This window comes from Erpetoichthys calabaricus, chromosome 17, assembly GCF_900747795.2.
Source record: "Erpetoichthys calabaricus chromosome 17, fErpCal1.3, whole genome shotgun sequence".
Lineage (NCBI taxonomy): Eukaryota > Metazoa > Chordata > Cladistia > Polypteriformes > Polypteridae > Erpetoichthys > Erpetoichthys calabaricus.
The window spans coordinates 100088161-100114622 of record NC_041410.2 but is presented as its reverse complement, the minus strand read 5'-3'; the positions used below and the strand labels follow the sequence as shown (position 1 = coordinate 100114622).

At 46.8% G+C, this 26462-nt stretch overlaps 1 protein-coding gene across 1 annotated transcript in view; it reads right to left on the bottom strand.

Annotated features, from left to right (window-relative positions):
- LOC114643124 (mucin-2-like) overlaps positions 1–14859 on the bottom strand; it is a 256765-nt gene extending 241906 nt beyond the window's left edge. The window contains exons 1-4 of the mRNA XM_051920951.1: positions 14758–14859; positions 7294–7374; positions 4524–6854; positions 18–224 (exon numbers count right to left, since the gene is read on the bottom strand). Coding sequence (XP_051776911.1) covers positions 18–224; positions 4524–6854; positions 7294–7336 — 2581 coding nt within the window. The 5' untranslated portion in view covers positions 7337–7374; positions 14758–14859. The remainder of the gene's footprint in view (positions 1–17; positions 225–4523; positions 6855–7293; positions 7375–14757) is intronic.
- Between the last annotated feature and the right edge of the window lie 11603 nt (positions 14860–26462).

Here is a 26462-nt window from a genome sequence, read left to right as displayed (position 1 = left end):
TGGTTTTTCGGTACTACCTGTTGTAGTAGTGGTTGATTCAGTTGTTGTTGGGGTGGTTGTTTGGTTTTCGGTGCTTGCTTTTGTAGTAGTGGTTGATTCAGTTGTTGTTGGGGTGGTTGTTGTTGTGTCTGTGCTTGAAGCAGTTTGTGAAGTGGAAGTCATTCCTGTTGTAGTAGTGCTTGATTCAGATGTTGTCGGTGTGGTTGTTGGTTTGTCGGTGCTTCCTGTTGTAGTAGTGGTCGATTCAGTTGTTGTCGGGGTGGTTGTTGGTTTTTCGGTGCTTCCTGTTGTAGTAGTGGTCGATTCAGTTGTTGTTGGGGTGGTTGTTGGTTTGTCGGTGCTTCCTGTTGTAGTAGTGCTTGATTCAGTTGTTGTTGGGGTGGTTGTTGGGTTTTCGGTGCTTCCTGTTGTAGTATTGGTTGATTCTGTTGTTGTTGGGGTGGTTGTTGTTGTGTCTGTGCTTGAAGTAGTTTGTGAAGTGGAAGTAATTCCTGTTGTAGTAGTGGTTGATTCAGTTGTTGTTGGGATGGCTGTTGGTTTTTCGGTGCTTCCTGTTGTAGTAGTGGTTGATTCAGTTGTTGTTGGGGTGGTTGTTGGGTTTTCGGTGCTTGATGTTGTAGTAGTGGTCGATTCAGTTGTTGTCGGGGTGGATGTTGGGTTTTCGGTGCTTGATGTTGTAGTAGTGGTTGATTCAGTTGTTGTCGGGGTGGTTGTTGGTTTGTCGGTGCTTCCTGTTGTAGTTGTGGTTGATTCAGTTGTTGTCGGGGTGGTTGTTGGGTTTTCGGTGCTTGATGTTGTAGTAGTGCTTGATTCAGTTGTTGTTGGGGTGGTTGTTGGTTTGTCGGTGCTTCCTGTTGTAGTAGTGGTTGATTCTGTTGTTGTTGGGGTGGTTGTTGTTGTGTCTGTGCTTGAAGTAGTTTGTGAAGTGGAAGTCATTCCTGTTGTAGTAGTGCTTGATTCAGTTGTTGTCGGGGTGGTTGTTGGTTTGTCGGTGCTTCCTGTTGTAGTAGTGGTTGATTCAGTTGTTGTTGGGGTGGTTGTTGGTTTTTCGGTACTACCTGTTGTAGTAGTGGTTGATTCAGTTGTTGTTGGGGTGGTTGTTTGGTTTTCGATGCTTGCTGTTGTAGTAGTGGTTGATTCAGTTGTTGTTGGGGTGGCTGTTGTTGTGTCTGTGCTTGAAGTAGTTTGTGAAGTGGAAGTCATTCCTATTGTAGTAGTGGTTGATTCAGTTGTTGTTGGGATGGGTGTTGGTTTTTTCAGTGCTTCCTGTTGTAGTAGTGGTTGATTCAGTTGTTGTTGGGGCGGTTGTTGGGTTTTCGGTGCTTGATGTTGTAGTAGTGGTTGATTCAGTTGTTGTCGGGGTGGTTGTTTGTTTGTCGGTGTTTCCTGTTGTAGCTGTGGTTGATTCAGTTGTTGTCGGGGTGGTTGTTGGGTTTTTGGTGCTTGATGTTGTAGTAGTGGTTGATTCAGTTGTTGTCGGGGTGGTAGTTGGTTTTTCGGTGCTTCCTGTTGTAGTTGTGGTTGATTCAGTTGTTGTCGGGGTGGTTGTTGGTTTGTCGGTGCTTCCTGTTGTAGTTGTGGTTGATTCAGTTGTTGTCGGGGTGGTTGTTGGTTTGTCGGTGCTTCCTATTGTAGTTGTGGTTGATTCAGTTGTTGTCGGGGTGGTTGTTGGTTTGTCGGTGCTTCCTGTTGTACTAGTGCTTGATTCAGTTGTTTTTGGGGTGGTTGTTGGTTTGTCGGTGCTTCCTGTTGTAGTAGTGGTCGATTCAGTTGTTGTCGGGGTGGTTGTTGGGTTTTCGGTGCTTGATGTTGTAGTAGTGGTTGATTCAGTTGTTGTCGGGGTGGTTGTTGGTTTTTCGGTGCTTCCTGTTGTAGAAGTGGTTGATTCAGTTGTTGTTGGGGTGGTTGTTTGGTTTTCAGTGCTTGCTTTTGTAGTAGTGGTTGATTCAGTTGTTGTTGGGGTGGTTGTTGTTGTGTCTGTGCTTGAAGTAGTTTGTGAAGTGGAAGTCATTCCTGTTGTAGTAGTGCTTGATTCAGATGTTGTCGGTGTGGTTGTTGGTTTGTCGGTGCTTCCTGTTGTCGAAGTGGTTGATTCTGTTGTTGTTGGGGTGGTTGTTGGTTTTTCGGTACTACCTGTTGTAGTAGTGGTTGATTCAGTTGTTGTTTGTGGTGGTTGTTGGGTTTTCGGTGCTTGCTGTTGTAGTAGTTGTTGATTCAGTTGTTGTTAGGGTGGTTGTTGGTTTGTCGGTGCTTCCTGTTGTAGTAGTGGTTGATTCAGTTGTTGTCGGGGTGATTGTTGTTGTGTCTCTGCTTGATGTAGATTGTGAAGTGGAAGTCATTCCTGTTGTAGTAGTGCTTGATTCAGATGTTGTCGGTGTGGTTGTTGGTTTGTCGGTGCTTCCTGTTGTAGAAGTGGTTGATTCAGTTGTTGTTGGGGTGGTTGTTGGTTTTTCGGTACTACCTGTTGTAGTAGTGGTTGATTCAGTTGTTGTTGGGGTGGTTGTTTGGTTTTCGGTGCTTGCTTTTGTAGTAGTGGTTGATTCAGTTGTTGTTGGGGTGGCTTTTGTTGTGTCTGTGCTTGAAGTAGTTTGTGAAGTGGAAGTCATTCCTGTTGTAGTAGTGGTTGATTCAGTTGTTGTTGGGATGGCTGTTGGTTTTTCGGTGCTTCCTGTTGTAGTAGTGGTTGATTCAGTTGTTGTTGGGGTGGTTGTTGGGTTTTCGGTGCTTGATGTTGTAGTAGTGGTTGATTCAGTTGTTGTCTGGGTGGTTGTTGGGTTTTCGGTGCTTGATGTTGTAGTAGTGGTTGATTCAGTTGTTGTCGGGGTGGTTGTTGGTTTGTCGGTGCTTCCTGTTGCACTAGTGGTTGATTCAGTTGTTGTCGGGGTGGTTGTTGGTTTGTCGGTGCTTCCTGTTGTACTAGTGCTTGATTCAGTTGTTGTTGGGGTGGTTGTTGGTTTGTCGGTGCTTCCTGTTGTAGTAGTGGTCAATTCAGTTGTTGTTGGGGTGGTTGTTGGGTTTTCGGTGCTTGCTGTTGTAGTAGTGGTTGATTCAGTTGTTGTCGGGGTCGTTGTTGGGTTTTCGGTGCTTGATGTTGTAGTAGTGGTTGATTCAGTTGTTGTCGGGGGTGGTTGTTGGTTTGTCGGTGCTTCCTGTTGTACTAGTGCTTGATTCAGTTGTTGTAGGGGTGGTTGTTGGTTTTTCGGTGCTTCCTGTTGTAGTAGTGGTTGATTCAGTTGTTGTCGGGGTGGTTGTTGGTTTGTCGGTGCTTCCTGTTGTAATAGTGGTCGATTCAGTTGTTGTTGGGGTCGTTGTTGGTTTGTCGGTGCTTCCTGTTGTAGTAGTGGTCGATTCAGTCGTTGTCGGGGTGGTTGTTGGTTTGTCGGTGCTTCCTGTTGTACTAGTGGTTGATTCATTTGTTGTCGGGGTGGTTGTTGGGTTTTCGGTGCTTGATGTTGTAGTAGTGGTTGATTCAGTTGTTGTCGCGGTGGTTGTTGGTTTGTCGGTGCTTCCTGTTGTAGTAGTGGTTGATTCAGTTGTTGTTGGGGTGGTTGTTGGGTTTTCGGTGCTTGCTGTTGTAGTAGTGGTTGATTCAGTTGTTGTTGGGGTGGTTGTTGTTGTGTCTGTGCTTGAAGCAGTTTGTGAAGTGGAAGTCATTCCTGTTGTAGTAGTGCTTGATTCAGATGTTGTCGGTGTGGTTGTTGGTTTGTCGGTGCTTCCTGTTGTAGAAGTGCTTGATTCATATGTTGTCGATGTGGTTGTTGGTTTGTCGGTGCTTCCTGTTGTAGAAGTGGTTGATTCAGTTGTTGTCGGGGTGGTTGTTGGGTTTTCGGTGCTTGATGTTGTAGTAGTGGTTGATTCAGTTGTTGTCGGGGTGGTTGTTGGGTTTTCGGTGCTTGATGTTGTAGTAGTGGTTGATTCAGTTGTTGCCGGAGTGGTTGTTGGGTTTTCGGTGCTTGATGTTGTAGTAGTGGTTGATTCAGTTGTTGTCGGGGTGGTTGTTGGTTTGTCGTTGCTTCCTGTTGTACTAGTGCTTGATTCAGTTGTTGTTGGGGTGGTTGTTGGTTTTTCGGTGCTTCCTGTTGTAGTATTGGTCGATTCAGTTGTTGTCGGGGTGGTTGTTGGTTTGTCGGTGCTTCCTGTTGTAGTAGTGGTCGATTCAGTTGTTGTCGGGGTGGTTGTTGGTTTGTCGGTGCTTCCTGTTGTACTAGTGGTTGATTCAGTTGTTGTCGGGGTGGTTGTTGGTTTTTCGGTGCTTCCTGTTGTAGTAGCGGTCGATTCAGTTGTTTTTGGGGTGGTTGTTGGGTTTTCGGTGCTTGCTGTTGTAGTAGTGGTTGATTCAGTGGTTGTTTGGGTGGTTGTTGTTGTGTCTGTGCTTGAAGTAGTTTGTGAAGTGGAAGTCATTCCTGTTGTAGTAGTGCTTGATTCAGTTGTTGTTGGGGTGGTTGTTGGTTTGTCGGTGCTTCCTGTTGTAGTAGTGGTTGATTCAGTTGTTGTTGGGGTGGTTGTTGGTTTTTCGGTACTACCTGTTGTAGTAGTGGTTGATTCAGTTGTTGTTGGGGTGGTTGTTGGGTTTTCGGTGCTTCCTGTTGTAGTAGTGGTTGATTCAGTTGTTGTCGGGGTGGTTGTTGGGTTTTCGGTGCTTGATGTTGTAGTAGTGGTTGATTCAGTTGTTGTCGGGGTGGTTGTTGGGTTTTCGGTGCTTGATGTTGTAGTAGTGGTTAATTCAGTTGTTGTCTGGGAGGTTGTTGGTTTGTCGGTGCTTCCTGTTGTACTAGTGCTTGATTCAGTTGTTGTTGGGGTGGTTGTTTGTTTGTCGGTGCTTCCTGTTGTAGTAGTGGTCGATTGAGTTGTTGTCGGGGTGGTTGTTGGTTTGTCGGTGCTTCCTGTTGTACTAGTAGTTGATTCAGTTGTTGTCGGGGTGGTTGTTGTTTTGTCGGTGCTTCCTGTTGTAGTAGTGGTCGATTCAGTTGTTGTCGGGGTGGTTGTTGTTGTGTCTGTGCTTGAAGTAGTTTGTGAAGTGGAAGTCATTCCTGTTGTAGTAGTGGTTGATTCAGTTGTTGTTGGGGTGGTTGTTGGGTTTTCGGTGCTTCCTGTTTTAGTAGTGGTCGATTCAGTTGTTGTTGGGGTGGTTGTTGGGTTTTTGGTGCTTCCTGTTGTAGTAGTGGCTGATTCAGTTGTTGTCGGGGTGGTTGTTGGGTTTTCGGTGCTTGATGTTGTAGTAGTGGTTGATTCAGTTGTTGTCGGGGTGGTTTTTGGGTTTTCAGTGCTTGATGTTGTAGTAGTGGTTAATTCAGTTGTTGTCGGGATGGTTGTTGGTTTGTCGGTGCTTCCTGTTGTACTAGTGCTTGATTCAGTTGTTGTCGGGGTGGTTGTTGGGTTTTCGGTGCTTGATGTTGTACTAGTGGTTGATTCAGTTGTTGTCGGGGTGGTTGTTGGTTTGTCGGTGCTTCCTGTTGTACTAGTGCTTGATTCAGTTGTTGTCGGGGTGGTTGTTGGGTTTTCGGTGCTTGATGTTGTACTAGTGGTTGATTCAGTTGTTGTCAGGGTGGTTGTTGGTTTGTCGGTGCTTCCTGTTGTAGTAGTGTTTGATTCAGTTGTTGTTGGGGTGGTTGTTGTTGTGTCTGTGCTTGAAGTAGTTTGTGAAGTGGAAGTCATTCCTGTTGTAGTAGTGGTTGATTCAGTTGTTGTCGGGGTGGTTGTTGTTGTGTCTGTGCTTGAAGTTGTTTGTGAAGTGGAAGTCATTCCTGTTGTAGTAGTGGTTGATTCAGTTGTTGTTGGGGTGGTTGTTGGGTTTTCGGTGCTTCCTGTTGTAGTAGTGGTCGATTCAGTTGTTGTTGGGGTGTTTGTTGGGTTTTCGGTGCTTCCTGTTGTAGTAGTGGTTGATTCAGTTGTTGTCGGGGTGGTTGTTGGGTTTTCGGTGCTTGATGTTGTAGTAGTGGTTGATTCAGTTGTTGTCGGGGTGGTTTTTATGTTTTCAGTGCTTGATGTTGTAGTAGTGGTTAATTCAGTTGTTGTCGGGATGGTTGTTGGTTTGTCGGTGCTTCCTGTTGTACTAGTGCTTGATTCAGTTGTTGTCGGGGTGGTTGTTGGGTTTTCGGTGCTTGATGTTGTACTAGTGGTTGAGTCAGTTGTTGTCGGGGTGGTTGTTGGTTTGTCGGTGCTTCCTGTTGTAGTAGTGGTTGATTCAGTTGTTGTTGGGGTGGTTGTTGTTGTGTCTGTGCTTGAAGTAGTTTGTGAAGTGGAAGTCATTCCTGTTGTAGTAGTGGTTGATTCAGTTGTTGTCGGGGTGGTTGTTGGGTTTTCGGTGCTTGATGTTGTACTAGTGGTTGATTCAGTTGTTGTCGGGGTGGTTGTTGGTTTTTCGGTGCTACCTGTTGTAGTAGTGGTCGATTCAGTTGTTGTTGGGGTGGTTATTGTTGTGTCTGTGCTTGAAGTAGTTTGTGAAGTGGAAGTCATTCCTGTTGTAGTATTGGTTGATTCAGTTGTTGTCGGGGTGATTGTTGTTGTGTCTGTGCTTGATGTAGATTGTGAAGTGGAAGTTATTCCTGTTGTAGTAGTGGTTGATTCAGTTGTTGTCGGGGTGGTTGTTGGGTTTTCGGTGCTTCCTGTTGTACTAGTGGTCGATTCAGTTGTTGTTGGAGTGGTTGTTGGGTTTTCGGTGCTTCCTGTTGTACTAGTGGTTGATTCAGTTGTTTTCAGGGTGGTGGTTGTTGCGTCTGTGCTTGAAGTAGTTTGTGAAGTGGAAGTCATTCCTGTTGTAGTAGTGGTGGTTGTTTTATTTGTTGAATTTGTTTGGTTGCTTTTTGTTGGTGTAGTGGGGTCTGTAGTTGATGCAGTTCCTGGTCCCATCATAACTGTGAAATGAAACACAATTCTTTTTTATTTAACTTTATGTTATTTTGTCTCATTCTCAGTTTGATGTTTTTTATCTCCCCTAAATCTGTTTGTTTCTCTTTTACTTTATGTTCTTTCCTGATGTTGTTTTTATTTGTAAGGTTTATGCCCATATTTGAGTCCATCCTGAACGCCTTGCCCACCTCCCATCCACATTATCTTCAATGTCAGTTTTGTCACATGTCCCTGTCTTCAATGGTCCTCATTATGTTGAGCTGCTCTGCTTATAATTAGTTGTGACTCTCAGTTCCACTCTGCTGTTCATTCACAATGGATGTCTAATGTCTCCTGATTTCACTTCAGTTACTGACCCTCACACTCCTGTGTGAAGTTCATCCTGACTTTAGGTGTGACAGCAGCTTGGGCTGAGCAGAGCAGAGCCAAATCATCTCTACTCACCTGAGTACATCAGGACCAGCAGCAGTCGGACTCTTGTCTCCATTGTTCCAGAGGAGTTCTGTCGATATGAGGCTCAAGGTTCTGTAAGGGAGGATGAGGAGCGCTTGTCATTTTAGGTGTCAGGTGTCACAGATAAGGTCACATGATGTTGGACAAGTTATAATTATTGGAAATATGGGAATGAAAAACCATCACAAACCTGGCCACACAATTAAAAAAAACTTATTACAGGAACATTAATGAAAAGGAAAATTCAAAAAATGATTTAAATTTCAAAATGACTTCATCAGCCGTAACTAAATTCAGAAGATGGAGACCACAAATCACGTCCTCTAATCTGATAACTCAGCCAGCAGAGAATCAGACACAATGGACCAAAGGTCTCCGAGTTTTACACTCACAGTGGAGATCATCAAAGGGAAATTCACAGAACAATCAAACAATGAAGGAAACAAACAAAGAAATAAACATCAAAACACAACAGAAGGATGAAACACAAACAATACAAAAACTAAACTCATGGGCACCACCCGTACCAAACCCTGGCAGGACATCACACTCTGGTCTCCTAGAGCCACCTCAACTTCGACATGAAGCTCTGTCCTGGATGGACATCGTGCAGGTGAGTCTTTGTGGGTGGCCCTTAAGTTCAGAGGTGCCAGGGGGACAAGAGGTGACCAAGAGGGACCAAAGTCAGCTGCAGTGGTTCAAATATGAAGAGACTTCTTAGGAATGGCACTGGTCACTTGGGAGTCACAAAGCCCCTTCGGTGGTCACCCAAGAAGAGTTGACCCATTACCATTTCTAACATTGCAATGGCAGGTGAAATTGGGACTGACACTACTGCCTGTTGAGAGGCTTGTGGGGCATCGTTGGTGGGTGGCATAACTCACCTGACTTGAGAGTCTGAAGTCACAATGGGTGACCTCTCACAGGTTAGGATGTGCACTTGATTTTCCGTCGTTGTGAAGCCCACTCTTTGTTGACTCAGTGGCACTTTGGACATTTTCTGCCCAGGTTAACACACCTGCTGAGAGCAGCACCACAGGGAGACCCCTCTGACTATTTTTGGCTCCTTGTCCTCTGACAGGAGGCGTCCATCTGATTGTTAAATGACAGTGGCGTGTGGTGTGGCCACACAAGTTTGGGGGCAACTTATTTCCAAGTCCCTGAAGGTTTACACCCTCTGATGCATTCCCTCTTCATATTGTGGGCTTCCTCACAACCTCGTCTGGCACAGTGGCACTGCCTGGGCATTTTCTTATTATGCCATTTTCTCACTTCTCCAGTGCTTCTATCTCTTTTCAGGTTCAAGGTGGACTCTGAGGACTTCAGCAGGGACATTCAGGCCAGTCTTTATGGGATGACACAGCAGCTGAGCCAAACTCAAGTCTTTGTGACACGTCTGCATCGGCATAAGTGGGATAAGCAAGAAAAGAAGAACGATGGAGACCCCATTCACTGTCTAAGAGAGTGCAGGCTTCTGCTCTGAGCTGTAATGGTTCTCCTCTTTTTCCAGATGGGATGTCTGTAGGGAACTGTCTTATTGTGTAGAAAACAGATTTGGGAGGTTCCTGAAGGATCAAACTTTATGTCCCAATTACTGAAGATGTAACGGAACTGCCAACATTAGTAAGACTCCCGCAAGGGATCATGGAGTGTTTGTGTAGTTCTTAAGGGAAATGTCAGGAACAGAGCATTTGGGACAACCAGGGGACACTCCAGGAAGAGGACTCTGGAACATCTGTGGGCTTCTTGGTGACCCAGAGGTGCTTTGTGTCTGGATTACCATGACACCAGGCCACAGCTGGGTCCACCATTAGAGAGGTCTCAGATTGTCAGTTTGATAAAGTTGGACCAAAGGTACTTATTGGCAGGTGGGGATCTGTGGGTACGGGGGATCACCCTGAAAGCAAGCCTAAGGCAGCCTTAGATGAGAACCAGCCTTTACACTTGAAGACAAGTAAACCACTGCTAAAGGCACTCTTAAGTTTGCTTGAGACCAAAGGGGCATGAAGACCCTCTGCCTGGTCTAGATCTTTAGTGGTGTACCTCTTTTAAAGACCCTTATTGTGGAATTAGTACTTCATGATACTTGTCACAGATGGCCGGGGTCCTTGCCTGGCCAGGACTCCTCTTCACAGAGAGGACCAGGGGAGCAAGCGTGGGCAGAACAGTACCTCCCCCAGGATGCTAGATGGCAGCCCCCATGGGTTGCAGTGATGCCTCAGACTCCCGCATGGCTTTATGGGAGATGGAGTTGTCTGCAGCCCTGTTGGGATCCGAGGGCACCGCCAAGGGGCACTGCAGCTGCTTCAGAGCCCGAATTGTCAATTCTTTCACCACACCAGGAAGTGCTGCCAGAGGTGGGGCGACAAGCACCTGGAACACTTCTGGGTAACATATAAAAGGAGCCAGCAGACGGTACTCAGAGAGCCAGAGTCAGGAAAAGGGAGACGAAGCTTCTCGAGGTGGAGTTGAGGACTGAAGGAGAAAGAGAAAGAGAAGAAGAAGAAGAAGAAGAAGAAGAAGAAGAAGAAGAAGAAGAAGAAGAAGAAGAAGAAGAAGAATTGTGTGGTACTGTGTTTGTCGGACTGTGTTGTGCCTGTGGGAAACGGGGAAGGCATTGCCCACTGGTGAAGAAAAGAAATAAAAACATTTGTGTTGTCTGTGTTGGGTTGGGTGCCTGGCACACCCCCTTGTGGTTTTGTCACAACAGGTTCAGACCAAGAGTGGTCCCATCAGGAGCAGGTCAAGCCACCTGCTGTAGACGCCTGCCTGATGGCTCAGAGTTCTCTTCAGGCCTTCAAAAGTCCTTGACCTCCCATCAAACAGAATTGGCGCTGCTACAGACCTCGTTGCAATGACAATTTAATGAGGCTGATGGACTTGCTGAAAAGGCGCTTACTTCCAGAAGACCAGGTGATGAAGCTCGAGTAGATCAGATCAAAGGTCCAGCCATAAACTGGCAGGACTATCGAGAGCCTGCTGTTACGTTCGGCCCAAAAAGACCTCAAAAACAGCCATAAAGACCACAGCCAAGGAGAGATTCCTTTAAGTCAACGGAGCCTTGTAAAGTCACCAAAGATGGCAGGTCGTGTGACTGGCACCTCTTTTTAATATCATTTTATAAATGTTGACTCTGTTTTCTTAGGCACTGTTCTATTGTAATGTCGATGCTAAGTTAAGTAGTGTAGTCGATGGGATACTCACCATCATGATCGTAGAAATGCCACATCAGCATGTCTGCTTGTGAATGTGAACCATTGACAGAACTGGCAGAGCAGCCAACATGCTGGGAAGTCTTGCAGGGCTTGAATGGTGTTAGGGGTGCAAACCAAGTCACAAGAGTGACAAGAGTGACCTAGAAGGAGTAGGCCTCTGTCACAGTGACACCGAGTGCCACAAGAAGGAAGAAACATCCACCAATGTGGAGTGACGGTAGACCATGATGGGTCTTCTCCAGTATGCCATGCTGTAAGGTACCAATAATGTGTCTGCTTCTTGTTGTCGGCCTACTGTTTGAGAGTCCCACCCACAGCCATCTCTCTCTGTTACCATTCACCATCTGATTGTGAGAATCTCTTCTGGGCACAATGCCATGCTAAGCAGTAGGTGCCAGTTTAGATGCCATGCCTGTCTTCTTTGGTTCATTTTTGTCATATCTGAGTGGTTTACATGTTGGCATCAATGAGAAAGCAATGGGGCTTTGACTGCTGGGTGGTCTGCAGGTTATGGCCGCTCGTCTGTCACACCCTACAATGAACAGTGTGGTATTTGGGCGCTCGTCTGAACTTCCATATTGGCACTTCACTTTCCTTCTTTAATTGCGCCCACATAATCGTTCTTAGATGGCCTGGTGCCCCCTTTAGGTTTGTTTCCTGCTCTTCAGCCCTGCCTGCTTTTTCCTAATTTCACCCATTCATTTAAACATTAGGCTGGTGGAGGACTGAATGGCATAGCAGGGTTAAATCCCACCAAGGACAACTTCTGGCCACACATTCTTACTGCTCATGGCTGATGCCCATTCTGTGCACCCCTGGCACTGCCCACAGCAAAAGAGACCAAATATCAGCATGGGATCAGCAAAAGATGGCACCTGTTCAGCATTGGTTAAGCTGCGGTGAACCTGAAGTGAATCAGGGAATGATGGACGTGCGTTCAAGTGCTCAGGCACATTTCAAGTGTCACTTTTATCATAGGGTGACAGCAAAGTGAAGGATATCATAGGTCACAAATGGTAGGGGCACAAATGACTCTGTGTAGGATGCCAGTCAATTTAGAGTCGCATATGAAAGGGGTAGTCGTGCCATAGGGCTGTGCGGGAACACGTCATGTCTCAAGAGGAGAAGTCGAACATAAAACAAAATGGAAAGAAGAAAAAGCCTTAAGAAGATCAGGAACTGAAACACAAAACAATTGGACTTCACACAGCCAGCCATCTTATTAAAGTCCTTAGAATGCGATCGCAGGTGGCAGCGCACTGATGGGCACAAACAATTCAGCGCTGCATCAGACCAGCAGAGGAGCCACAGACACGGTGGGTCTACCAGCTTTGGTCTCGTCACATCTGCACCTGTCCTGCTGATTCTGGGCAGATGAGGACACAACGTCAATGCGGACGCCTTTTCCAAATTTGCTATCAGATTCCACCAAAGCTCCCAGTACTGTCTGTTGTCTGTTATAAAGCAGTGGTGTCTGACAGATGAAGCAGGATAGCAAGAGAATAAAAAGAAGGAAACAGTCGGAATATTCGTGACGAGCCGAGACAGGAGCGCAGAAACGCCACAGCGCCCCCTGCTGTCCAGGTTATGACGCACACTCATCGTGCCGTGCAGTGGAGCTGTGCTCAGGGGGCAGACATCCAGATGACACAGTGGCTTGTCACGGGTTAGGCTGGACGGACTGGTAAGAGACGGTGAACCATCAGATCTTCTAGTGGGACATTCAAGAGCCCCCCGCGAGTGTCGGAGTTCAGGGCTGAGGCTTTCCTGTGCGATCCCTGTGTGTGTGGAATACAGAAGTGTGCTTCACTTAAACACTAAAGTCCTAAACAGTAAGCGCTTGAATGTATCCATTTGAATCTCAGACTTTGACCTCCGCAGTTCCCGACTGGCTGCCCCCAAACAGCCCCACAGACTGCGCCTTACTCGAGTCACACGCAGCCCACTCAGCCCCCTTTCGTGCCATGCGGTTGGTTGTTCTTAAGTTTCCAACACAGAAGTCGCTCTTTGAGGAAAACTCCTGAAAATACAAAGAAGCGAATCGCACGTGCCGGTGTGCCTGTGACTGCAGTGACAAAGAGGGGATCGCAAAGTTCGAGTTATTCACCGAGGTGGTCGGCACGTATCAGTTAGCCCATCGTACCTTGACGAGCCCACCGACAGGCGCCATTAGCGGCTAGCTCAGCCCGGTCAGAAAGAGAGAGAACGGCGACACAGAAACGTCTTGAACAGTCGCACGGGACCCCAGGCGGCCATGGCGCTCTGCGCGGGTTCGGCTCGACTCTCGAGGTGGGCAGAGGACGGCGTCTTTATCTGATCGGTGCTGCTGATGGAGACGTCAAAGGGGGGCAGGCTGTCGTTTTGGGATTCTGACAAAAATGTAGATGGTGTCCCAAATAAGAGGAGGGAGGTGCGTGCAGCCGTCGCCCCTTGAGCCCACTTCATAGCCCGAGTGGTAAGGCGTCCGTGAAAGACAACGCCGCTCGTTCGACTGCCCTGCGCACAGGTGGATCTCCAGAGCGATGATACAAGAAGAACTATGGACATGAAGGTCCGAGAAAGAACCTTTAGATCCATAACTGAGTTCATAAATAATCATACCAGATAATAACAGATTTGTAGAATTGCAATGAGACTGTGATTTTCAAACGCGGGCTAAGGTCAGTTTGCCTTGAGCTGTGAGTATCTTGCTCGTCTCCTAGACATTAAAGATTTCTATTTGTCCACAATCTTTTAAAGCCAAAGAACCGACAAAATACGCAAAGAGCCCTCCGGAATGGGTCTTTATCGAGCAGTGGTGTATACGAGGAAACACACAAAGGACAACAAGGACGAAAAAGTGTGGCGCGACTGCACTTGGACTGGCACACGGGCGACGAGGTGGCGCAGTCGTCAGCCTTCCTGTCTCCGAGTCCGCGTCGGTTTTCGGGTACGCCAGTGTCCTTCTACATTTCAACTTTGGATATATTTAGAAATGACTGTCAGCAGTAAGAAAAGTACGAGTCGGGTTTTATTTATTTAACTTGTGCATCTAGTGAAAGTGAAGGGGCATCAGAAGTGCGAGCAGACGTTAGTTCACTGATAAAGCGCCTTCCTTTTAAGGCTAGTGGGCACCTTTTAGCGCAGTGCCATGGGACAGACGATCGAGGGGACTGTGTGCACACAGGTGAGGGTCCTCGAGTGTCGCCTAACGTCCCTTTCTTTTCTTTACACTCTCACATGTCCAGATGCTGCATGCGTGCGTTCAGCTGATTTGAGTTTAAATTCGTGCATTCAAAGATAAAGGAAACCGCACACGACTTTGTTTTCTAAATGGATCAGAAGTCAGACAGGTGACGAAAGTGTACCCCTGAATAACTGATGGACGTCCGATCGGCTAACGAAAAGTGCAGACGGCGCAAAGCCACCAAAGCGACACATAAAAGTGCAGTCCGGACGACAAATGCGTGGCATGTCGCATGGAGACCCGTGGGCTGTTTAGACAAGTGTCACAGATAGCAGGGAGGAGCCCAAAAATGGCACTCTGCAAATATTCCTCGCAAAAACATCACAATAAAGCCAAATTATAAATCATACCGGAAAAATGCACGGCCTGAGGACGAACTGCAGAATTCATAATTCAATTTGTGTAGAACGGGAAAGAAAGAAAGAAAGAAAGAAAGAAAGAAAGAAAGAAAGAAAGAAAGAAAGAAAGAAAGAAAGAAAATCCTTACACCTGCATATCCAGTCTAAGATCCCGGGAAAATAGTTAAACAAAGAAATAAAAATAAATACACCAGCAGCTTTAGCTGTAAGGATAAACTACGATATTGTGTGTTCAAATTGTTTTAAAATACACGATACAAGTCAGATTCTAATTAACTTGAACACATTCAAGCTAGCCGATAACAATGAACTGTTTGTTGTTATTATTACTATTAATCATAACAATACGTTTATACAGTACATTCCCATTATAGTAATCATCATTATTATCAACACGTTTTACATACCGCCTTACCATAATCATAATAATAAAGAATTTAATATAGCATCTTCCCATTATTAAAATTATTATTAATTATATTACATTTTATACAGTCCTCAATAATAATAATAATAATAATAATAAATATTTGTATATACCACCTTTCCATTATTATAATCATCATCATTAATAATGCGTCTTATTTAGCGCCTTCCGATTACTCTTATGATGACGATGAAGCCCCTGCCCCAGACCCCCAAACCCATCACACACCTTTCTCTTGCGGTGTCCCGGGGCACTCGAGCGCTGAGTAAATCCCGAGCACAGACGCGGCGCCTGCAGTTTCCTTTCCCAGTTGCGCCACTCGTTTCACAGTTGATGTCACGTTCCTCGGATGTCTTATGAAGAAGTGGTAGTTTTTTTTTTGGGGGGGGGGGGGGGTGGGGGGGAGGGGGGGGGGGGGGGGGGGGGGGAGAAACGCCGTGCGTAATCGCCGATTTTTGTTATTGACATTTACATTCCGTCAAAGTCCTTATCTGAGGATCTGCTTCACAACGCCTAGTTTTGTTATTTCTCAGCTCGCTCTGTTATTTTTTATTTACACCGAGAATTTCGGAGTCTGAACGCGCAGGTGGGCCTAACGTGAAGTGGACAGTCAAGTGGTCATCGTCGAGGTCAGCGCGTTTGCTTTGTCGTATACTGACACAATCGGCTTCTTGACAGCCACCCCGTTCTGTCTGACAGCTGTCTGTCGCTCCATCTCACGTCTCACACCACAAACAGATTTACCTGCTCAGTGGTCCAATCCAGTTTGAAATCGGATAACTTCGCTAGGAACTCGGAAGTTGCCAAAAGCGTTGATCAAAAGTGACAGAGCGGATACAATTCCACTGATGGATGGACGGACAGATCGTTTTATGAGCGGCCATAATGGTCACCGACTCCTAATGGAACTGTCGCTAAAGACCCTTTAAAGACTTGCTGAGAGTTTCCCTTTCGGCTCCATCTGTTTAGGCGAGAAGTGCATGTGGTCGTCACCAAAACAAAGCCAGTGCCAAATCCCATAAAATTCATTACATTAACCACATACTTTCACAGTACACAATGTAATAAAATAAAAGGTTAGAAGAATGGTTTGAAACCTTTAAATGCACATATGTATATGAAGTGCGACTCTGCGCCACTATAAAGTGCTTTTCTTACTTTAATAAACGCAGTTGCTCTTCATTTGGCCTGATAAAGGCGCCATACTTTCACTATTTCTTACAGTAAACGTGATTTGGGGGTCAGTCGTTTTACAAGATATTCACATTTCGTAACGTCTGGTGTGTGATGTGCTTCTCCTCAGACTCGTCTATACTGTATATTGAATTCCGCTCTTATACTCCTAACAGTGCTGGCTCTTTAAGAGCACTTTATGGTTCTTTACTGGGTCTCTTAACTGATGAGGCGTCATTTCATTCTGGGAAGGGGGCTTTACATATGAAATGTGTCCTTTGTGCTCTGAAGAACTTCATAATATACAGATAAACCGATTAAGAAAAGCAGCACACAGTCTGAGTTATTATAAGAAGCAGGAGTCCTTTTCAAATCAGAACCCAATGGGATTTCACAAATCTTTCGCCATCTCTTCAAGGTTATTCACTGGAGCCTGTGATGGATCTAAAGGTTCGTTCTGGAACTTTTGGTCATTTGGATCCCCCTGCAAACCCAAGACCCCCCCCACCCCCCACCCCCATGGTGTCGCTCAGAAGAGCCGCCCTGGTTCCTCGATGTTTAAGAGTGTAGCAGTTCGAGCTGACAGACATCTGATGCTAATAAGCCAGCATGTGAACTGACGTCTCGAATTGAACCATTCAGCTCAGGTCCATCTTCAGCGTCACAGCACCACTAGCTGACACGCTCGTTCTCGAATGGCTCGTCAAGTCAGTGCGGCTACCAGCGTAGTTAGATGTGAAGTGAAGCAGCGATTGTGCTGAGATGGGTGGCGAGACGGAGGGCGAGGATGAGATTTGGTCTTCTAAGTCTGACAGGCCAGTAAAAAAGAAACTGAAACCTTCAACATCTTTCAGTAATAAAATGAAAACTACACGGCTAAATAAAGTATCTATCTATCTATCTATCTATCTATCTATCTATCTATCTATCTATCTATCTATCTATCTATCTATCTATCTATCTATCTATCGCCAAGCCCAGGTGATCCACTTTCTGCTACTTGCTCCTTATGCTCTGTTCAAATTGTGGTTAATCACGAGGGTGACTCTGCTTTGGATGACCACACTAAAACATAAACAGCAGAATCACATTCAAATCGCTCAGCAAACCAAAGCAGTTTCATCATTCATCATCAAGAAAGACAAAATGGCTGTATCCGAATTAACAGCCACTTACCACGGTGTGCGACATGGCCACAGCTACGTGTCCCCTGACTGTGATAACAAGGTCGGTGTGACAATATTCAGTGGCTCTCGTGTTCCAACTAAGATGTCCTGTGGCAGACCTAAGAGTGAGGCCTTAGCTGAGAATATGTTGGCACCATTTAGTCAGGAGAGATAGCAGCAGAGCTGCAGAACACACAGCCTTCTTGAATTCTATGATGCCAGCTTATGGTCAATATGACCACGTCCAGGTTTAAAGTCAGACATAGGTGGCACCGTAGTCAAGGGAATGAGAAGCAATGAGGACTCGAAGAGCGCCAGCACTGACATTCATTTCACACTCCTAACAAGCACATAGATGGAGGGTCTCATAAACAAGTAAATTAAACCAGGGGTCCCATACCATAATGTGATTTCATTACAAATCCGATTGGCATCCCGTCCATGGTGTGGCTGCCTGCTGCTGCTGCTGCTGCTTCAAGTGATGAATGACAAGTTCAAAGCAAATCTCTTGCTCTGACATTCGCTCAGCTACTCTCACACCGGTGGGCTCGGATACCCCATGAAGAGCCCAGTGGCACCATCACTCACCTTGACCGCGACTCTCCGAGAAACAGAGTTGGACGTGCATAATGCTTCGTTCGATTCCTCTGTAAGCAGGAAGCGAGTCACTAGGCCATAGATGGTGTGTCACGTGCTCACAGATTCCTCTCACAAACACCTCAGAGCCCTCGCAGCCACCCTTCTCAGTTCCCAGTACAGACTGGAGTTGCCATCAAGCCATGCGCTGCGACTCCTCTCAATGATATCCAGAGTGCACTGCAAGATGAAACATCTCCTTCTGGGGACACTGATAACTCTGACATAACCTTCAGCAACCTTAAGGGTCTTGTCATGGAGGGTCTCCCACATCACATTAGGATCAGCAGTCACACCCAAGTCTGCAAGCTCCTCACACAAACTGAGTGCAGACTCATTAGAAACAGCCTGACCATGGAGTCTGGCCTGGTCTAGCCTCATTCCCCTACTAGGCAGTAGCCTACTGGACCTCAGCTGGATCTTCAGAGTACTTTCTCTGAGGCAAGTTGTGAAAATCTCCACTTTTAACACTGACACTGATCCGAGGATCTCCATATCAAAGTAAAAGCCCTGACCAAAGCTACAAGAAACATGACCAAGAGGAGGTATGTGGAGTGCCAAGGACAGAGCAGTGAGGACGTCCTCAAATGACTGGTGCCGAGATGGACCTGCCAATGCCAAAGCACACAAATCCTGGGATATCCATCAGACTGGACATGGGCACAGGAGGTCACTGCCAGATGATCCCACACAGCACTTTACATGACTTTAACATTAGAGGAATGTGGCACTACTGTATATAAAATAAGACTTATTTACGCTCAGCTACCTAATAACAATCTGAGTTATACATCAGTGAGCTAAAACAGGCCAGACGCAGCAATGAAACAACTTTGAAGAAGACAACCATTGCCTCAGAGCCTCCTCATAGACATCTGGGAACACGAGACTCCCTTTAGGTCCTGCTGCTCTGCTGTCTCCTTACAACACAGGGCAGTCTGCTCCGATGGACTCCTTCTCTCCCTGACCTGTAGATTCTCTGGTTGGAGCAAAGGTCAGATAACTAGAGCTGCCATCATGAGCTCAGGAAATGTCAGTTTTGGTGAGTCTGGAGAGCGATGGCAGACCAATGAGGACATGAATGATCTCAGGGCTCTCACAGGACTATCTGAGGTGGCAGACGTTTGTGTCTCCATGCCCATGCTTGTGGCAGGATGCCTCACAGCTCCATGGCCTTGGGTTCAAATCCTCTGAATGGTGTGGGCACCCTCTCCACATGTCTACTTAGGTGTTTCTCCAGGTTTACTGCCCCATCCCAAACTGGTGGATTTTAGTAACTTGAAATCACCATTGTGTGACTGAGTGTGACTGTACATACAAGTATGTCCCTGTGATGGCCTGACACTCAACTCCAAGTGGTTTCCAGGTCCATTCTCCAAGCTTCCAAGATAATCAAAAGCTGACCACTGAACCTAAATGTAATGAGAAAATGAAATGCTGACCGACATCTTAACAGGCATCTTCTCAAAACCTTGTCATGAATTTGGACTCAGGACTGCAAGTGACGACGCTCATCAACGTAACCTTAGAGCAGGTGCCACGGAGAATCAGACCTGCAGAATGTGGGCCTGTGAGGAGGTTCAGAAAAGGACTGCAGCTGACATGAGACACGGTCAGCATCAACGTGCCCAGCAGAAAAGGGCTTTATGGCGGCCATTCAGCTGGTCAAAGGTCTGATCAGCAGCACCCTTCAGCCATTTTCAGTTATTATGAATGAGCAAAGGTCTCAATGGCCTTATTACACACTTGAGTGAGCGCACACACACACACACACACACACACAGACACACACACGCACACACACACAGACACACACACTCTGTCCAGATGTACAACTAGATGTGCCGCCATGTGCTCAACTCAGGAGCTACAGGTTACTTCTAAAGCCCGAGATGATCTACCTGGATGGACCGAGGTGTCAGTGGGCACTCTAGAAACTCAACAGGATAAGCCCCCCTTACAGATCAGGTCTAGTGATGGTGCCAGTGGAGCAAGCGTGAGGGACAGACAGCTCCATCAGTGTCTGCCCAGGTCTGAACCCAGCTTTGCGCCACAGTACATTACAGCATGGACATCTGTTTAATGGTACAAACCACAATAATGTGAGCAAGAGAAGGTCAGTTATGGTCACAAGACGGTCAAGCAGGCTAATGAGTGGCCAATCCAAGGTACCAGAGGGCCTTTAAATAATTAAGTCTTATAAAACTCTGAAGGCCAGCAGAAGGAGACGCAGCCCAGAGTGCCTTGGTGGTCCACCTGTGAAGTCGTAGCCACAAGGAGGCACAGAGGCAAGGCAGGAGGTGGGCACTCCATGATGGATAAATGTATCATGGAATAAAGAGAACCAAAATAAGGAATGAAGACATTGAGAAGGCCATGTCATGCCAGGAGGTGACTTGAAAGAAAGTGTGGGCAACACACAACATGCAAGTAATCAGGGGAGAGACGAGCCTTCAAGTGAGCAGGCAAGCGAAGAGAAAGAACAGAAAAAATGAAAAGCCGCTCATTCAAGTCAAGCAAGGAAAATATGAAAGGATTGCGATGGGCGGAGGAGAGAAGGAAACGAATGTCACGCTTCAGGCAGAGCAGCCAACATGAAAGACAAGTTGTGTGGGTCTGGGCTGCTGCCGGGGGGCACTTCTCTGGAACTCTCTGATGCCAACTTCATCAGCTGTCTCATTTCATCCACTGCTTCATGTCCTGTCCAGTCCACATTTGACAAAGATGGATAACAGAATGCCAACCACCTGTAGCAGTCACCACACTAACAGACCCCAGTATAAAGTGTTAGCGTGGACATTGCATCTGGTCTCGTGGAGTTTTACCCCCTGGTGCTCTGACTTCCTCACACATCACAAAACCATGAAGATCAGGCTAATGGGGAACTGATGTGCAAAAGTGTGCCCCGTGATGCACTAGCACCCATGCTGGTTTAATGCCCACCTCTGTGACCAATTCAACCAGAATATGCTGCACCTTTCTGGATAAACAGATGGGTGGATGGATGGACTGAAACTCTGAAGTGAAAAGGAGAATCAAAAACAGAACTGAGAAGGCAGGCCTTCTATAAGGACTACAACGCAAAAAAATAAAAATAAAAAACCTGAAGACAGAGAGGGCCACAATAATAGAAAGCAAAGACGAGCCACGAGGATCGAGTGTAAAAACGAGGCAGAGGTGAAATCTGACCTGGAGCCATGATGAGCTACACATGAGCCAACACTCAGTGTGATTGCGCTCGAGTCCATCCAGGGTCAAAGCAGCACTAAAGGCACTGCCCGTCTTCATGATGTCACTTGACTGACTGTGGCCTCGAGCCCCCTTTACGATGTGCTCACCTTTTCTGCCAAACTAGACCTGTCTGCATGAGACTCAGAAAGCTTGTGGACCCCGGATCTCGGCCAAGTGGAGATTTTTAATGCAGTCTTCAAAGAGCCTCGTCACCAAAACAGCAAGTAAAGACAATGGAGGCTTAGTGGAGCAGCACAATGCACATGTGACCATCTGTCACAGCGACACTTATTTTAAATTAGAAACATTGGTGACACTCCATTTTCTGGTTAAATGGCCGCTGATCTGTCTGTGATCAAACTTTTAGTGGAGCCCAGCATGGCATGAAGAGAAAGGGAAGAGGACAAATGAGAATGGCATATGGTACTGTGAGGGATCACCTTGGGTATGTGACAGTCCTCAAACACCCCGAGTCACTCTTTAAATACGTCCTCATAATGTGATGAGAGCCAATGGAAAGCTGCATGGTTTGGATCTATTCCTGTGCTTTGGGATGATGTGATCTTTGAATGGTGGCACATAAATCCAGACCACATGTTTCGATGACCACCACTGTGACAAATACTCTTAGACCTAAGGCAGTCGATAGATCCTGATAGATGGCATTGTTATATTTGCCCCAATTTGTGATAGGAGGATTGCCAGACCTGTGGTTATTAGAATGAACTCTTCTCATTTGGAGGCTGTCAAGAGGAACCCATGGAGCTCTACTCAAACTGGAACTCATCAAAGCATTTCTCTGTTGTCCCGTTACGACTCTCCTTCAGATTACACAATCCCGTCACGACCCGTCTGAACTAATCAGGTCCCTGATGCTAAACGGACATTTATGTGAGGTCAGCCACCACACTGCACTCCTCCAGCTCAGGACACCAACGTAGCCCCGCTGGTCACACGGCTGCCACATGGAGCACCTGAAGCAGGTGAGTGCGTCTCCCAGTGACAACGCTGACCCCCCCGCCCAATGTGCACATTTTGTGCAGTTTGCCTTGTGAGCCGCCTTCTAATTATTTCCAGAAACTCAATAAACACGGCTTGTTCCTCATTCATTACCAATACCTAATATCTGTTCATCCTGACGTCTGCACAACCATTTTTTAATAATTACTGAGTCTGGATCTGAGGTATTCAAATCAAAATAAGGAAGAAGAAGGAAAAAACAAAACAAAATAACAGCATGAAGAACACAGCGATGATAAGCCAAAGAAAAAGTGAAAGTGAGAACACCAACCGTATTTTAGTGCTTGTCCAAAATTCTGTTTTACTAAAATGAACAACAACAACAACATCTACTTCTAGATCACATTTTCATACAAATGATGAGCTCAAAGTGCTTTACATGATGAAGGAAGAGAAAAAAGACAAAACAAATAAGAATTAAAATTAGGGAACACTAATTAACATAGAATCAAAGTAAGGTCAGATGGTCAGGGAGGACAGAAATAACAAAATAAAACTGGAGAAAAAAAATAAAATCTGCAGGTGGTCCGAGGCCACGAGACCACCCAGCCCCCTCTAGGCCGTCTACCTCACATCAATGACCTCAATCAGTCCTCATGGTATTCAGGGAACAACAAAACGCAGACACACAGAATGTGTTGGTCTCTCATAACTCACTGAGAAGGCGCCGTCTACCTCCTGAAAACTGATGGAATGAAAAGCGATTGTCCTCTGTGCACCTGCACGCCTTTCAGATGTCATCAAGTACAGCAAAGCAAGTGTGACAGGGGAGCTTATTCGACAAAGACCTTCTGAATTGGCATGGACACATTTGCTGGACCCCCAGAGTCATTTTTGAAACTCACTGTTTTCTTCAGATGATATCTGCGTGAACCTGCCTGTTGTTTGCCCTGCACGTTTTCTCCAGCAGGACCCCCTTCTACATAAGGTCCCTCTTAATTCCCCCCGTGTGTGTGAGCGGGTGTCCTCTTAAAGACTGTCTGGCCACAGCACTTGCCCTTAACCAGGTGCTCCCCGTGAATATGATATGCATGTCCTGAACGTGGCTAGGAGAGATGATTGACTCTTTGTGATGGGCCACATTCCCATTTAATGAGCCGTCGACTTGTCCAGTATAAGAAGTCAATCTCCAATTTAAGAAAGTAGATACGCACAAAAAAGCGAGAGGTGCACAAGCCTGAAGGAATGTGAGACTTGAATTGTCAGCAGCAAAGCCAACAACCTGGATCGACGTGAACATTCTGAAGCAATTCAATGGACTGATGTAACTGCAAACAGATGGAGAAATAAAACGTGGACGGATGGCGCAAGCAGCTGTGCGTAAGAATTTCAGGAGAGCAGAGTGACATTCAATGTGCTCAGCAGAATTCAGGTGGGCTGCTGAGCAGCAAGGTTCGCGTGAAACCTGACCTGGTGACACAAACATGCAGGGTGCGACTCACCTCTGACAGTTTCAAAAAGGGCCCGACATGGCAAAGACCCTCAGTTGGTGGAAATGGATTTGTTTTTATTTATTTTGGATTTTTTTTGAAAATCGCATTATTTCTTTGTTCAGCCGATTGTTTTCAAATATTCTACTGAACGACAACAACGCTGTTGGCCTGGATGGGCTGCAGAGGCAAGGGAACATAAGAAGAAGAGTTCCCACCGCCGGGACCCTACTTTGTGTTAGACAACGATCTGTTGTACTGAGTTGCGGAACACGAAGGTGAAAGGCGGAAACTGCTGCCAGTACCGCGGACCTACCGGCGGGAGGTTTGTGAACTGGCTCACGCCCACCTCTTAGGCGCCCACCTTGGGGACGAAAAAACGTTGGACCGAGTAAAACTGATTTTATTGGCCCGGAATAAATGAGGAGGTCCGACATTTCTGTCAGTCTTGCCCAACCTGCCAGCTTCGTCGTGCTCCTCTAGTTCCGATCTCCCTCATAGACATTCCCTTTGAAAGGATCAGTATCGATCTACAGTAGTAGGACCCCTGGAACCTTCGGCACGAGGCCATGAATATATTTCAGTTATGGTCGATTACGCAACCCGGCACCCAGAAGCGGTTCCCCTGCAAGCCGCTAACACGAAAAATATTGTACGGGAATTAGTAGGGCGTTTCTCCCAAGTGGGCATACCTAAAGAAGTCCTTACGGACCAAGGTACGCCCTTCACTTCGGATACGTTCAGGGAGGTTGCCAAGTTACTCCATATTCAGCATCTTAAGACATCCGTTTATCATCCTCAAACGGACAGGTTAGTGGAGAGATTTAACCAAACCCTTAAACAGATGCTCCGCATGGTAGTCAGCGCGGACGGTAGGAAATGAGACCAGCTTTAACCCCTGGTACTTTTCGCCTATCGGGAGGTGCCCCAAGCCTCTACAGGGTTTTCACCTTTTCAGTTACTGTACGGACATCAGCCCGTAGGCTGGCAAGGTGAGGCACTTCCCTCCACCAATATATTAGAGTATATTGCGCAATTACGTGATAGATTAGGAAAAATCAGACCTTTATTAAAAGACTACATGTCGAAAGCTCAAGCAGCGTAGGCGCGGTATTATAATAGAAACACCCCCTTACGAGAGTTTCAACCAGGGGACCGAGTAATGGTGCTTGTGCCCACTTCCTACTCTAAACGCCTGGCACATTGGCTTGGCCCTTATGAGGTGAAGGAAAGAAAAGGGCTCATGGACTATTTGGTAAGCCAACTAAATCGTCGACCGAGCAAGAGGGTGTATCACGTCAACCTCCTAAAGCTGTGGAAGGATAGGGAAGACCCTCCTCTTGCCAACCCTGCCCTCTCCCTTTTCTCAAAAACAGCTGACCTTAACCTCGGTCACAATCTGACACCCCTCCAGCGACGGGAGCTTGAACGAGCAATCCTGTCTGCCCCGGAAGTGGTCAGTGAAACACCCGGCCGCACCTCACTGATTCAGCACGACATAGTCACAGACCCGGGGGTGGTAGTCAGGGAACGCCCCTACCGTCTCTCGGAGGCGAAACGTGCAGACGTGGAACTGGAGGTCCAGCGCATGCTGGACATTGACATCATTGAAGAAAGTCACAGTCCCTGGTCTAGTCCCATCGTCCTCGTATCTAATCCAGACGGGTCATGGAGATTTTGTAATGACTTTCGACGTCTTAACCAAGTCTCCAAATCTGATGCCTACCCCATGCCCTGTGTGGACGAGCTCCTCGAATGGCTGGGGATGGCCTGTTATTTGACTACTCTTGGCATGACAAAGGGATACTGGAAAATTCCCTTAATGGCATCCACAAGAGAAAAAACAGCATTTAGCACCCCTAGTGGACACTGGCAATACAAGGTCCTCCCATTCGGACTGCACAGTGCACCAGTGACCTTCCAACGTCTGGTAGATAGAGTGCTACGGCCCCACCAGTCCTATTTTGCCGCCTACCTGGATGACGTGGTCATTTATTCTGGCACCTGGGAGGAACATATGTTGCAGGTTTACGCCATCCTCCTGACGCTAGCAAAGGCCGGGCTTTGGATCAACCTGCGGAAATGTTATTTTGGGTTGAACAAAGCCAAGTATTTAGACTACCTGGTGGGAGGAGGGCTGGTGAAACCACAGAAGTCTAAAATTAAAGACATCTTGGAATGGCTCCTTCTGATAGTCAAAAAACAGGTGCAAGCCTTCTTGGGACTAGCGAGCTACTAGCGCCGGTTTGTACCTCAGTTTTCAGAGAGAGCAGCACCTTTGACGGACCTGACAAAGAAACGGGCCCCTTTACATGTGGTGTGGAACGATGTTAAGGAACGGGCATTCAGTGACTTGAAAATGACCCTAACAACAGCACCTGTGTTGAGAACTCCTGATTTCTCTCCTCTGGACCGATGCTTCGGACACAGGTCTAGGTGCCGTGCTGAGCCAAAGCATCGACGGTGTCGAGCACCCTGTAATTTACCTGAGCCGGAAACTGTTGGACCAGGAGACCAGGTATGTAGCAGTGGAAAGGGAAGCCTTGGCCATCAAGTCGGCGGTAACTTACCTGCGGTACTACCTGCTGGGCCGTGAATTCACCCTGATGACGGACCATGCCTCCCTCCAGTGGATGGTCCTCCACAGGGATTCAAATCCTCGGGTCACCAGGTGGTTTTTGGACTTGCAGCCTTATAAGTTCCCAGTCACTTATCGTTGAGGTAACCTTCAAGCCAATGCTGATGCTCTCTCCCGAGTTCACAGCCTCTCGGCTTGGGCCGTCTGACCCGGTGGATCTGGGCTGGTCAGGGGGTCATGTCACGCATGAGCGCATGGGGAGTGGCTTAAGGACCTGACGGGCGCCGCGACAAGCCATGCCGGGGGACAATGGCGGGGTACTAACCTCTCTTTTCTTGTTCCTTCAGAAAGACCGAAGCACCACCGCCATAAACACTCCTGGAAGTCTTTTGGTACCACCCACTTCCGGGGTCCTTTCTAACCTCTGGTCCCTCAATGATGACATCACTTTCCCATCAACCATCACGACTCTTCCCCATCATTTTGTCACTTCCTGTCCTCCGTTATAAATGTCCGACCTGCATTATTTTTTTTTCTGTCTGTTGTACTGGGAAGAAAACACTGACATGCTTATATTTGCTTTACAGTATAAGGGGCCTAAAAACCCCAAACCTTTATACTTGTTTGTGCTTTATTATTACAATATATATCTCCTGTCCCTGTGTCAGATGTGACCAAATGTAAAGGAGGGATACAAAG